Here is a 15,029-nt window from a genome sequence, read left to right as displayed (position 1 = left end):
TTGAATAGTTGATGGAACCATAGGTGGCGATATGCATCATTTCAGCGGGTAAATACGGGGCCATAATTAGTCTTTTTCAACTATCATGTAAATGTACTAGTTTTATTATTACTACAAGAAGAAGATGATGCCAGCCATTGTGTTTATGATGGAGAGAAGTTCTATCATTTTTAAATTTCTACTTTGATAGGTTTTGATATAAGAAACTTGATGACAATCAATTGTTCTGCTGCTGATTTGATCATGACAGAAGCTGCATCTGTTTTCTTCCTCTCTGGTTTTAAGTCACTGTTTTAACCTGCTTTTCTGTTGCTCTAGCTTTTTGACTTTAATTTTCTAAACTTGTTGTTCAGCTGTGAACAGATGATGAGACACTGGGCGCATTCAACTAGGAACTTTGTCCTCAATTCTCTTCTCATATTCTTTATTCAGATGTGATGCCTGCAGTTTGTCAGAGATCAGCTGTTCTTCTCTGGTCTCAGCTCTTAAGTCCAACCCCTCCCACCTGAGACAGCTGGACCTGAGCTACAACAACCTGCAGGATTCAGGAGTGAAGGATCTGAGTGGTTTTCTGGAGAGCCCAGACTGTAGACTGGAGACTCTGAGGTCAGTTCACTGACTGTTACTGTTGTAGATCTTAGATCTTTGATCCACAACTGAACCTGATCAGTGTTTGAGTATTGCGTGTTCAAGGGTTGTGCCAAAAACTCACTGGATGCGTCACTGTGTAACCTGAATGAATGTTGCCTACTTCATTTATTCTTTATTCAGATTGAAGAGCTGCAGTTTGTCAGAGATCAGCTGTTCTTCTCTGGTCTCAGCTCTGAAGTCCAATCCCTCCCACTTGAGACACCTGGACCTGAGCAACAACAATCTGCAGTGTTTGATGAAGGATCTGAGTGGTTTTCTGGAGAGTTCAGGCTGTAGACTGGAGACTCTGAGGTTAGTTCACTGCTTGTTACTGATCTGACTAGGAGCAGGTTCAAACTGTGAAGTCAGTCATCAGGTTTTTCTGTCTCTGAGCTTCATCAGCTGCTTCATTCAACATGTGTTTCTAGATGTTTGTTGTTATATCAACAGAGGTCAGTCTCATATTTATTGTCTTTGAAAACTTGAGCATCATCAGTAAACTTCTGATCAATGTGGCTGCACAACATGAGCTTGTATAGATTGAGGAACAGGTGGAGCTGACAGGTGAAGAGGTGGAGTCACTGCGTCTGTGTTGAAGCAGCTGTTGGACTTTGATTTTCTAAACGTGTTCTTTCTGAAGTTTCTTCAGCTCTGAACAGATGATGAGACACTGAACGCTGTCAACAAGGAGCTTTGTCCTCAACTCACTGCTTTTATTCTTTATTCAGAGTGGAGGACTGCAGTTTGTCAGAGATCAGCTGTTCTTCTCTGGGCTCAGCTCTGAAATCCAACCCCTCCCACCTGAGAGAACTGGACCTGAGTGAAAACAACCTGCAGGATTCAGGAGTGAAGGATCTGAGTGGTTTTCTGGAGAGTCCAGACTGTAGACTGGAGACTCTGAGGTCAGTTCGCTGACTGTCACCGTTGTAGATCTTAGATATTTGATCCACAACTGAACCTGATTGATCTTCACTCAGGACTTGAATCATTGACTTTGATGCCATGAATGAAGGACGTTTGAAATAGTTGTTGTCTCATGTTTCCAGTTGTTCTTCTCTCACACTGACAATGATTTCACTCAGTCCTCATCAATAATGTCTGTTGACTTCACTTCAACCTTCAGGGGCAGCTGTCACAAACAGATGTTAGACTGCTCTGTGTCTTCAGTTGAATTAGTGTAGTTTTAGTTTCAGGAGACCAGGACAAAGAGAGTCCTTCGTCCTGGATCAGGACCGGACCTTTAAAGCTTTAAAACCTTTAAACTTTGATCCAGTTCAGTCCTGAATAAAAGTGGGGAAAAGTAGTCCAACATGTCTGATCAGATATTGAGAGGTGAATGAATGTTGTACTTCATTTATTCTTTCTGTCCTGAGGTCACTATGTCAATCAGTTTTGACATGAAAAGACATATGAATGTTATCATTCTTTTATTCTTCTTTATTCAGATTGAGGAACTGTAGGTTGTCAGAGATCAGCTGTTCTTCTCTGGTCTCAGCTGTGAAGTCCAACCCCTCCCACCTGAGACACCTGGACCTGAGTCTCAGCTGGAACCTGCTGGATTCAGGAGTGAAGGATCTGAGTGGTTTTCTGGAGAGTCCAGGCTGTAGACTGGAGACGCTGAGGTCAGACTCTGTTTTATATCTGTGCTCAGATGAATTTGATGTGAAAGTTGTGTTGACATTGAGCTGCAGACATGAGGCTGGTATTATATTAAGGGTCGTCATTGTGACATCTGTTTTCTTCTTTTCACATGTAATGTGTTAGACAATAACTGATCTATAATCAGTAGGAGAAAGCTGGCGATTGTTCACAACGTAATTTAATTTCTCGTTCATTTTATCAAATTGCAAATGTCTCAGTACATCTTTGCAAATAACTAAGTACAGGTAGCCTACAGTTAGCACAATATCCAAGTGAATTGATCTTGTTGATCTAAACTGATTGATTGAGTCATCATACCAAAGGCAAGGCAAAGGACAGGAGGGATCCTGATTCCCAAGGAGAAAAACACTCATTCATCAACCAATTCCGCCAGATCTCTCTCTTAATGTGGAAGGGAAAACGTTCTTCAGCGTTCTGGCCCAAAGGCTTTCAACCTCCTTAGTGAAAAATAACTTTGTTGACACCGTACGGAAGGCCGAGATAGGTGGCTTTTCAAGATACCTGGAGCATGCAAACACCATCTGCCACTAGGTACAAGCAGCCAAGAAGGAAAAGAAATACCTGGTTTTCCTAGATCTTGTCAGTGCCTTTGGGTCAGTACCAGATGTGACAGTTGAGGTTCCTGTCACTATGCCTCCAATTGATCATGTGCCCTGGCTACTTGGCCAAGGGGGTGTCCCTTTGGGTGACTGGCAAGCGCGCATGACTCTTACCCGGGGGGTGTGGGTTCAATCCCCGCCCGGGCCCTCTTCACCTTGCCACACACACAAGATACTTTGGATGGCGTTGAACTTCTTCCACATCCCAGAGGGATTAAGAAAAGCTAGTCATGGCGTACTTCCAAGATCTCCAGTTGTGTGTTTCAACACAGAATTATGGCGGGCTTCACTATTTCTCCCCTGGCAATGGAAATAATTGTCCGAGCTTCACAGTAGGGGTGGGAAGGACACTGGGAGAATGGGCTGTGTCTTCCCCCAATCAAGACATACAGGATGACAAGATGACTATAACATCTGTTCACCTTCCACATGGAGAAGCCACTTTTAAAAGTGTTGTGTAATGTGTGAATGCCACAGCTCCCCACAGCAATAGGGTGAGACACTGAACACTGTTAAAAAGGAACTTTGTCCTCAACTCACTGCTTTTATTCTTTATTCAGATTGGAACTCTGCAGTTTGTCAGAGATCAGCTGTTCTTCTCTGGTCTCAGCTCTGAAGTCCAACCCCTCCCACCTGAGAGAACTGGATCTGAGCTCCAACAACCTGCAAGATTCAGGAGTGAAGGATCTGAGTGGTTTTCTGGAGAGTCCAGACTGCAGGCTAGAGACTCTGAGGTCAGTTCACCGACTGTTACTGTTGTAGATCTGAGATCTTTGATCCACAACTGAACCTGATTGATCTTCACTCAGAACTTGAATTTTTCTACCACTTCAATGAGTTTAGAAACATTATTTTTTGGGTTAAAAATACTATATAGTCAGGGTTTTAAAGGTGTATAAATGTTGTACTTATTTTATTCTTGATTCAGATTGAGGGGCTGCAGGTTGTCAGAGATCAGCTGTTCTTCTCTGGGCTCAACTCTGAAGTCCAACCCCTCCCACCTGAGAGAACTGGACCTGAGTGAAAACAATCTGCAGCATTCAGACCTGAAGGATCTTTTTGATCTCCAGAAGAGTCCAGACTGTAGACTGGAGACTCTGAGGTCAGTCAAATCTGTAGTTGTTTCCCTCCAGATCAATCAACTCATGAAGGAAAAGTGTTTCTGGTCAGTTTAACTGGTTGCTGTTTTTTTTTTTTTTTCATTTTTATATAACTTAGATCCACAACAAGACTTTTAAACAAATCGACATATACTAGTCATGAAGATGTTCAATTAAACTAATTATTATTTAATGAAGAAACAACAAGACAAGAACCAAAACCAACAGAGTGTGGAGGCCAAACAGAGTCCTAACTGATCCAGTATCAGGTAAAGGTGTTGTGGTGTTAGGACAAAACCAGGAAGTATGAGCCAGATGTCCTGTTGCATCTGTCACTCATATCAGATTCAGTAAATGCAGGTTGTTGATCTTTGCTTTAGAATAATGTTAGTCTGCAATAAATATGGAGAAGAATGTCTTTTTGTGTTTCTTGCTACTACAGATACAGTGGATACGCTTTAATGGAGATGATCAATAGAACAGTTTCTCTATTAAATCTCAACAGTCAATCAGATGCTGTGGTCCCACAGATAGCCTACTTAATAATTTGTATCTGTAACATGAGCTGACAGGTAACAGGAGGAAATCCCTCACTGAAGTGTTGGAGCAGTGATGCTGCAGTAAATGCTGCACGTTTCACTTCAGTTCAATGTCATTTCAGTTTTTGTTCACTGACCTACTGACTGACAACAACGGACACATCTGGTCTGAACAGGACTGAAGTCACTGCTCTACTGACTCACGAGTGTGTGTGTGTGTGTGTGTGTGTGTGTGTGTGTGTGCGTGTGTGCAGGTGGTGGAGTCCAAAGCTTCTTCAACTTTGACTGCCAGAGGAACCAGAGGAAGTGGAGGTGACTCCCAGCGCTGCAGTCTGAACTGACCTGAGAACAGCTCCACTGTCACGCAAATAATTATAAAACAGAATTATTATGTAATGAAATACACTAAGGATGTAACAATTACGAGTTTATGGTCAATTTCGGTAAACGTGGTAGTAATTACCATCTGTGTGTAAATTTATCTCATTATCTCTGTGGATAATTATTGGGAAATGTAATAGGAATCTCGATCAAAAGCACGGTGAAGAGAAAAAAGAGAAATCAAAAGCATATGGGCGTATTTTGGATTGGACAACAAGATGTTGAGGGTGAGCTGGCTGAAGACACTGTCCTGTCTACAGGGCAGCAGGAAGACAGTTGCTGCCGGACAGAGTTTTCCGTTTTGTTTCTTACCGGCTTTTTTTTTTAAATCGAATCTTAATTTCACTCGCAGTACGGCATACTCCGCTTGTGTTTCACATGTCCACTTTTATTACTGACGCACAACGTTGTCAGAAGTCAGTCAAGCAATCAAAGCCAAGAAAAAACAGAAAAAAGGAAAGAGATGATGTCAAAGAATATATAGGCCTACATGTCTGTATCTTTAGCTCAAAAAAGGTATTTTTACTGTTTTATTGTGATGTTTTCAATTTGTTTCAAGGTAGTTTACTGGTAAGTGTTAATTTAAACTTGCACTGAAGGAATGTTTGCTGGTAAATAAGCTTTGTTGCATTTTAAAAATATCAATAACCGTGATATGGATTTCGATTTATTTGGTTACTATAATCGAAATGTCAAATTTTCCATATCGTTACATCCCTAAAATACACTCGAGTGTTTATTGTTTTTGTTTATTACCATAAACAAAATACATTGAATATATTTGTCTTGTTTTTTTTATTGGCTTTGAATAAACCGTCCTGGATGTCCTCATCATCATCGCTCCTCACTACATTGTCATTGTGTGTTGCGTGTACAGTATGCCAAATGTTCAGTTGCATTTACTACCATTTGAATAAAAACTTAATATCCATTTGTATTCTGTCCTCTGTGTGTGTCTTTACACACACCGACAGATAGTGAACAAGCTCCAAGAGAAACTCAGAGGCTGGAGTAAAGTTGAATGTCCTTTACTGATGTCCTAATTCTCATGAAATAATTTTTGTAAAACTGAAATGATACAAAGGGATATAGCTGAATAGTTACTCAAATAACATAATATGTTCACAGACATGAAAATGCAAATAGCTGTAGTTGTAGTCTGTTAATTTAGCATTAGCAACATTTACATGTAAATAAACCAAACATTTATGTAACATTTCAAAATGCACTACAGGAATACCTGTTTTTGGAACCTGTGGGAAAAATTTAATTCAATGAAAATTAAAAAATAGCATTAAAATCCAGAATCGCAATGTTTGGAAAAATTATTTCTCAAATTTATATCTAAATCCAGAAAATAGTGGTTTAAACACACAGCAGATATCCACAAGTGACCAAATAAAATCATTAGAAATTGCAATAAAAGACAACCAAAATGCTTTGGATGGTCAAATTACAATTGGGGAACTACAAGAAAAACTCGCTGATCTTAAAAATGGAAAGGCTTTCTTCTCTCTTTCTTTAGACTCATACCAGCACAGAGCATACTAGCAGCGGGGCTGCCTGAACCCAGAAAATAATACCTGGAATAAATGAGGAAATCAGAGTGGCAAGTCAAAATGACACTGCAAATCGGGGCGGTGCGTGGCGCAGTGGGTAGAGCGGCCGCCCCATGTAGAGGCTACAGTCCTCGCCGCAGGCGTCCCCGGTTCGAATCCCGCGTCGGGCAGACCTTTCCTGCGTGTCATTCCCCCTCTCTCTGCCTCCCCATTTCCTGTCTATCTCTACTGTCATCACTATCAAATAAAGGTAAAAAGCCGAAAAATATACTTTAAAAAAAAAAATGACACTGCAAAAATAATTCCATACTCACAAATAAAACAAATTGACAAAGATAATAAACAAAAATATTGCAAACAGTGGAAAGCAGAAACTCAAACAATCAATAAATTAGAATGTTATAATTTACTGGACAGAGAATTTCAATTGGCCCAATATTTAACCCAAATAAAACACCCCCAAAAAAGGCAAACCCTTACAAAATACAGACTCAGTGACCATAAACTCGCCATTGAAACTGGTTGCCATAAAAGAGAATGTCAGAAAGAGCAAAAAGAATGTGTGTCCACTGTGAAACAGGAGAAGTAGAGACTTTCTCACATATTGCCCCCAAACACAAAGAAATTAGAGAATAATTATTTCCCAGACAGAAAAAATGCTCACCCTCCAACAAGACAAAATCATTCAAATCCTTCTGGGAGAAGACAGCTGCACTGTAGAACTGGCAGGAGAATATGTCACTGCATGTCACACATTAAAGGGATAGTTCACCCTAGAATGATATTTCGCTCATTATCTACTCACCCTCATGTGGACTAAGGGCTGGAAGAAGTTTGAGAGTCCTCCGTCCCTTCTCTGAGTTACAGGGGGTCTCAGCGTAGCAGTGCATGTCCATATAACGGTTGTAAAGGGACACCAGAGCTCTTCGTAAAAAAACACACACAAAAAAACATCCAAATACCTCCATGCTGCTCGTATGTAATGTCCGTCTTGTGCTGAAGCCCCAAATTGCGTAATTGTCCCGAAAAAAATTAACGTGATTCGCAGTAACCGCACTGACGCCGGCGCAAATCACGCGAGATTTGGACGGACCAGGAAGAGGAGCTTTGAGAAGCTTCCGCTACAAACAAGCTTAAAATATAGACTTATTTAATTTTTTTCGGGACAATTACGCAATTTGGGGCTTCAGCACAAGACGGACATTACATACGAGCAGCATGGAGGTATTTGGATGTTTTTTTGTGTGTGTTTTTTTACGAAGAGCTCTGGTGTCCCTTTACAACCGTTATATGGACATGCACTGCTACGCCAAGACCCCCTGTAACTCAGAGAAGGGACGGAGGACTCTGAAACTTCTTCCAGCCCTTAGTCCACATGAGGGTGAGTAGATAATGAGCGAAATATCATTCTAGGGTGAACTATCCCTTTAAGAAACGATTCAATGTAAGACTGTTTATCTCATTTATGTCTGATGTTTATCGTTTACTGATATACTATCAGTATTCTCATGATCACTTATTATCATTGTTTATTATTTTACATACACACACACAGCCACTTACAGAGAGGGAGAGAGAGAGAGAGACAGTTGGTTATGGTGTTGCCATACGTGACATAGCCACTCCCTGTTATTCCATATCAAATATAAAAGGAAACGGTCCAGAGTTGGAAGCTGCTTCGTTGGTTGGACTTTCTTCACCTCGAAGCTCATGGAGGTCTAAGATAACATTAACGTAAACTACGGAGAGATAGGCTCTTTTTTCTCTCATTAGTATTTGAAATTATCATCATCATTATATGATTTTTAATCAATGGATCATTAAGTGGGTGAAGCAATTCAGAATGGAAATGGACTTCATGCCTGTGGCTCCAGCAGCATAGCAGTTTGGTAAGATGGCATTTTTTCTTTCTTTGCTGACAAAGTATGTTTATGGACACTTTATGACAACACCAAGAAGGTCACTGTAAGAAATATTTGTGTTTGTTTATTATTTTTTTTAGATTAACCAAATATTTGGCAAGTACTTGCTCTCTGGTTTCTGGTTTCATTTCCTGACAGATTTCTTTCTTCTAGATAAGTAGAAAGAAAACTCTGACTCAGCTGGAAGTTCCCTCTGTTTTTATGATCCATGTTTTAATTATGTTTGCAGTTTTCAAACACTGCTATCTAAGACAAATTTCCAGCAAGGGACAATAAAGTTTATCCCTCCTCAACTTTGTCCCATGTACAATCACTGGCAGCAGTGGGAAAGAACCTAATTTAGGGTGAGGGTGTGTTAGGTTTAGGATTAGCTCTCCAATTCCCATTTCATCTGCAGGTGGGAACCAATTTAGGTTGTGTCACAGCTCAATAAGCTTGATGGGTTAGAGTCCACCTACAGTACAAAGTAATCAACGGAGGTGATTGCCTTTAGTTTCCTGATTATTGATCTTGGGTGATTTCTTTTTTTTTTTGTGATCAACTTTTTATTTGTTTGTCACTTAACTTGCTTTGGTGCAAAAGCCACCAAACAGTGGATACAAACCATGATTAAACATACAAAAAAAAAAGATAAAAACCAACAAACGAATAAACAAAACAAAAACAAACAAAGAGCAGCAAGGGAAAAACTTTGAGGGTAGAGGTAAGGGTAATCATGTACATGTAGGCTACCTATCCTCAATTCTCCATGATAATCTTGACTGTGGAGCCAAGAGTGTTTTGATCATTTCTCTTCCCTTTTCCAATACCGCTACATTCATCTGTTTGGCACCATGTATTCTTGCAACTGAAATCTCCAAGTTCAAGATATCCACAACCGATGTGAGCCATTGTGGGATGTTTAGTATATCGTGTTGCTTCCATCTGATGGCTACCATTCTTTTAGCTGCAGTGATGCCAGCCAGGAGAATATGGCGGTTGGAAACTGAAAGATGACAGTCAGAATCATCATCAAAAAAATCAAAGTTGGTGTAAAAGGGAGAGTTTTACCGATAACAGAGGACAACAGAGATATAACTGATCGCCAAAAGGGGTTGATTTCAGTACAGTCCCACATTATATGAAAGTAAGTGCCTGGGGATCCCTGGGTACAGTATGTACGATTGGGTGAGTGATTGGGAGAAAACTTGGCCAGCTTTTGTGGAGTGAGATGGGTTCTCAAAACATAATTGTAGTGGGTCACCTGGTGGTCCAGATTCCTGGAGGAGAGTCGGATATTGCACCATACTCTAGACCAGTTAATATTGGTTTGTTTTAAATCGTTTGCCCAAATATTGCATATTGATAATCACTGTGAAAGTGATTGTCTAAGTAAGCCATACAATTTAGATACAGGCTTGTGGTGAGAATCTGAAGTGTATATTCTGTATATAGAGGGAGTGTCCATATTTGTGAGAGCTTCATGGGGCAGCCAGAAAAGCATTCAAAGCTTGGGTGGATTCAGGAAGAGGCAGACAGGGGCCTTTATTTGAAGAGAAGAAACGTGCTCATGCAAATTTTAAATATGCCCTTCGATTTATTAAAAAACATGAGAAGTCTATGCGATCTGATTCACTGGCTAAGAAGTTGCAAAACAATAGTGTTCATGATTTTTGGAAGGAAGTCAAATGTATAAATAATTGCAAAATGACTTTACCATCGAACATTGAAGGGATCAGTGATTCTGACAAAATATCCCAGATGTGGAGACAACATTACTTTGAATTGTTTAATTGTGTGAGAAGTAATCAATTTGAAGTGGGCACTGCTGATACAGATGTGAACATAGCTATAAATTTAGAAGAGGTACACTCTGCAATTTTAGGATTAGATGATAATAAATCATGTGGAGCTGATAAGATAACTGCTGAACATCTAAAATATGCAAGCAAAAAAATCTGTATTTTACTTGCTATCTGCCTGACAGGTTTACTCAGTCATGGAATCCTGCCTGACTCTATGCTGTCTGTTTTATTAGTGCCTGTAGTTAAAAACAAAGCAGGAAAAATAAACAGTTTGGAGAACTACAGACCAATTGCATAGGCTAGCATATTATCTAAAATTGTGTTGAAAATCCTCCTCAATAGGCTGGAAGAGTACATAAACACAAGTGACAACCAGTTTGGTTTTAAACAGAAACATGGTACTGACATGTGCATTTTTGCTTTGAAAGAAATTTTAGACAAATATAATAGACAGAACTCAACAATATTTATGTGTTTTATAGATGCCTCTAAGGCCTTTGACCGCATTAATCATGAGAAATTGTTTAATAAATTGCGTGTTAGAGGGGTCCCAACATGGATTTTAAGAATTCTTGTCTACTGGTATGCTCAACAGACTTTTCAGATAAAATGGGGAAATTCTGTGTCAGAACCCTTTCGAGTTAGTAATGGGGTGAGACAGGGTGGTATACTGTCCCCGTTCCTTTTCAATGTATATATGGATGACTTGTCACAGCAACTGAATGTATGTAATACAGGGTGTATGGTTGGCTCTATGTTAATTAATCATCTTATGTATGCTGACGATTTAGTAATTTTTTGCCCATATAGTGCTGGCTTACAACAGTTATTGAAAATATGTTCACAATACGGCCTCGACTTTGACATCAAATACAATGCAACTAAGAGCAACATTATGATTGTCAGAGGTAAAGGTGATAGGAAATTAGTTTTCCCTGAATTCTTTTTATCTGGTTCTGTTCTTAAAGAATGTAATGAAGTGAAATATCTTGGTCATCATATTGTAAACGATATGTCTGATGATAGAGACATAAACAGACAGTGTCGGAGGCTTTACTTGCAGGCCAACATGCTTGCACGGAAGTTCAGTATGTGTACTAGTAATGTCAAGGTAGCGTTATTTAGAGCATACTGTACTCCTCTGTATACTGCACACTTGTGGAGCGTTTACAGTAAAAAAAACATGCAGAGACTAAATGTGGCCTACAACGATGGCATGAGGATGCTTTTAAAGCTACCCCGATGGTGCAGTGCCAGTGAGATGTTTGTTAATGTTGGAGTGCCAAACTGCTCTGCTGTAATACGCAATCTTATGTATAAATTTATGTGCAGGCTATTAGCCTCTAGAAATGATATCATTTTGTTTCTGTGTGATGGTGAGAAGAGCTCATTAAGGTTCTCCTCAAGACTGTGGAGCCACTGGCGCTCTAGTCTGTATGTGAGGGCTGATGTCTGTCCCTCTGGGACCGTATCTGGTTGATATTGATGGCTATGTCTGTGATCGATGTTTGTTTTACATTAACTGTTGCCATGTTTTTATTGTCTGTCTTTTATGTATTTTTAGTCCCTATGGACCTCTGATTGTGTCCTTAAAGCAGTTATCAGTGGCACGGCCGTTTCGGCTAATGCTGTGTTCAAGGCAGGCTTTTGAAACCGTAAGTTACAGCTTCAAGTCACAACTACGACTTGGTAGCGTTCCAGGTAACCCGTAGCTCGTGTTTTTACCGTCCTGTTGTCTGTGAAAGTTCCCTATAACGGCCACTCGTAACTTCCGACCCGTGAACTCGTACCAGATCGAACTGGTATGACTTCACAGGAAGGAAAAACACAAAGTACGAGTTTCCTTGAACGCACCATGAGTTAGCAGCCCCCGCCCTTGTCAGGCATCAATTGGTCCTCGTGCTGCGTCACCACATTCACGCGCATCCCTTGGCTGCACACACAGCCCTTCATGCCGTTCTCTCCCCTCATTGGATAACACTTGTATCCCACAAGGAAAATTTTCTCCTCGGGTTACAGCAGAGCAGAGTGACGGAGAGACTCGTGTTTAGGCTGAAATACTTCATGTAAGTGATTGCTGACGGAAAATAGGACTATTTAGGACTTATATTAACAAAAACATTCCACTGATATCTGCTTTAATAAAGTCTTATTATTATTATTATTGTACCCCAGGGATCTTGGGTGATTTCTAAAGGGCCTGTTACCCTCAGCAGCACAACTGCCAGGGTTATGGGCATCACAAACAAATGACAAAAGAATCTGATGGCAAAAACAAAAGGTGAACAGGTTTTCCTGAAGTTAGATGCTGGTTTTCAACTTGCATCTCTTTTATATATTATATAAATATAGTTCACTTTCTTAGTTCTGTGGAGAAGTCCAACCACTGTTGTCTGGTTCTGTTTGTTCTCAACTTGTTGTGTCTTTGCTAAATTAACTGTAACAAAACTGTCTCTCCGATGTCAGGGTTAGGGTTAGTCAGGTGTTGACAGGAGGAAATGAAGGTGTGGTTCCTGGTTTCTGATAAATTTCTCTCTTCTCATTCAGCGAAATGGAAACTCACAGCATGGCAGTCACCGCCCAGGATGGCAGTGTCGTCAGCATGCCTCAGTTTACCAATGTGACTGGGAATGTAACTATCAATATTACCAACATGTATGGTAAGTGTTTCTCCTGTATTTCCAAATCTCTAAAAGCGTGTTGTAAAAACAGATTCAGTACAAATAACTAAGTCCAGTTGCTTTTGATTTAACCTCCTTTGAGATACTATGACCTGGACAAATGAGAATATGCACAGGCCCAGATTCAGTACAGTTTAAGAGCTAAGAAACAAAACAAACAAACAAATCCTTAAAAGTATCACTATTGCCAAGAACTGTGCAATATGACCTAGAAATAATGTTGCAAGACTCTTACACTGTATATCTCAGTACTGAGATTCTCAATAGAACTCAGGGATCCAAATCCAGATTTACATGTAATGTGCAAAATTGCATTTGTGCATTTAGGAATAGGTCTAATCACATACAGTTGTTGTTGTTCCACCTGACTGACACATACTCTGTATCTGGTACAGGACCGCCACCCAGTGGACTGAAGACAGCAGCTACACCTGAGTGTGTCACTGACAGAGGAGAGATGCAGAGGACCAGCGGTGTAGTCAACACGCCTGTCAACCAAAATAAAATGTTGCAGCAGGAGCTCGAGTGTTTCCCTATTCAGCACTCTGGTGATCAGGTAAGACCTTGGTAAAAAATAACCCACATTTTTTGTAAGGCACCATTTACCTTCTTTTGCTTTAAAATTGTCCAAAACAAAAATAAAACACGAGTCTTGTTTAAATGGTTTGAACTGCTATAGATGACCCAACTATGCACTAATATGAAAAATGCAATATAAATGTAAGTTAACTGATTGATTAATAGATAATCCTTTTTTATGTTTCAGAAGTATGTTGACTATATAAGCTCTGCACGCCAGCAACTTTGGAGGACTGAAAATAAGAAGAGGCTTTTCGACAACATGAAGGAGTTTCTTCTGGACAGCGCCATTCAGTATTTTTTTTACCCCTTCAAACCAAAGACTAAAGTGATTTCTATGTATTCTTTTTTTTATGTTTCCCCAATTAAGACTCTGAAAAAAATGTTGTTCAATTCAACAGTTTTTGATATGATTAACACCACACCACAGAGATGCCAACAAGAAGGCTTTTTGTGTAATACTGTGGATGGAAACCTTTTCAGATCTCACCCACTGTTTTCAAAACAACCTTCTGCTTTGCAGATTATTATTTGTGCTGATGAAATCGAAATAATGCCAAGACAAAAAATACTTATGTTCTATTATATGTTAGCAAACATAGACCCCAAGTATAGGTCAGAGTTTGCTGTACCACTAGCCGCAGCAAATGTTAATGATATTGATGAGGGTGGGGTCCGTGTCATTTTACAGAACATTATCAAAGACTTTAAGTTCCTGTATAAAGGTGTCAAATATAAAACACATAATGGTAAAATGTCTGTGTCTGGCACTGTAGTTTCACTATGCAGTAAAACACTGGAACTTGCTGGTTTTAAGGGAGGAATTGATTTTGCGCGTGACGACACCCAAGAACAAACGCAGAAGATCGTGAAAAAACACAAAGCACAGTGCTTCAAAACACCAGCGGCTATAACTGAGCTGTTGAAATCTTTCAAAGCCAACCGTAGAAAAAACAGAGGAAGCAAGTCAGTTAATTTTCTACGCTATGATCTCATTCAGCAAACTCCATACGATGTGATGCACATCATTATTGAGCGAGTTGTACCCATGGAAATAAAGAGTGTGTTAAAACACTTTATTTTCTCTAAGCAGATGGATCTGAACTGGTTCAATTCAGCCATGCTAGATTTTTCTTATTCACCCATTGACTTGCACGACAAACCCAATCCCATCAGTATCAATACCATGGCATCTAATGATGACGGACTTAAACAGTCCCCTGGGAAAATGCTGATACTATTGAAGATCATCCCCTTTTTGTTGAACTGTGTAGAGAAAAATATGTATGTTCAATTAGTTTTGGACTTATGTGAGATAGTTCAGAGACTTTCTGCTCCGGTTTTTTCAGTACAAAGTGTAGCAACACTGAAAACAATGATTGAAAGGCATCTGAAACTGTTTAAGGAACTTTTTCCTTACAATAATATAATCCCAGAACAACATTACATGCTGCATCTCCCTACTCAAATTCTTTCTCTGGGCCCCCTGGTGTGGCACGGGAGCAGGATATTGGAGCCTCTCAAACATTTTTCAGTTAACTATGAAAATCTTGTTGAGTCGCTTTTGAACCATAAGCAGCATTTTGAATATTA

General features: G+C 39.8%; 1 protein-coding gene across 1 annotated transcript; it reads left to right on the top strand.

The window, feature by feature from the left end:
• The first annotated feature begins 31 nt into the window (after nucleotides 1-31).
• LOC146992519 (ribonuclease inhibitor-like) lies at nucleotides 32-4,104 on the top strand. The gene is made up of 7 exons (XM_085788561.1): nucleotides 32-48; nucleotides 433-606; nucleotides 772-942; nucleotides 1,359-1,532; nucleotides 2,076-2,252; nucleotides 3,452-3,625; nucleotides 3,820-4,104. Exons 1-7 carry the CDS (start codon nucleotides 32-34, stop codon nucleotides 4,064-4,066), a joined length of 1,134 nt encoding a protein of 377 aa, XP_085644687.1. The 3' UTR covers nucleotides 4,067-4,104.
• Nucleotides 4,105-15,029: the final 10,925 nt, after the last annotated feature.

This window comes from Trachurus japonicus, chromosome 1 (genome assembly GCF_045865225.1).
Source record: "Trachurus japonicus isolate A0001 chromosome 1, Traja_1.0".
Taxonomy (NCBI): domain Eukaryota; kingdom Metazoa; phylum Chordata; class Actinopteri; order Carangiformes; family Carangidae; genus Trachurus; species Trachurus japonicus.
The sequence above is the reverse complement of the archived record's forward strand: the minus strand, read 5'-3'. Positions and strand labels throughout refer to the sequence as shown.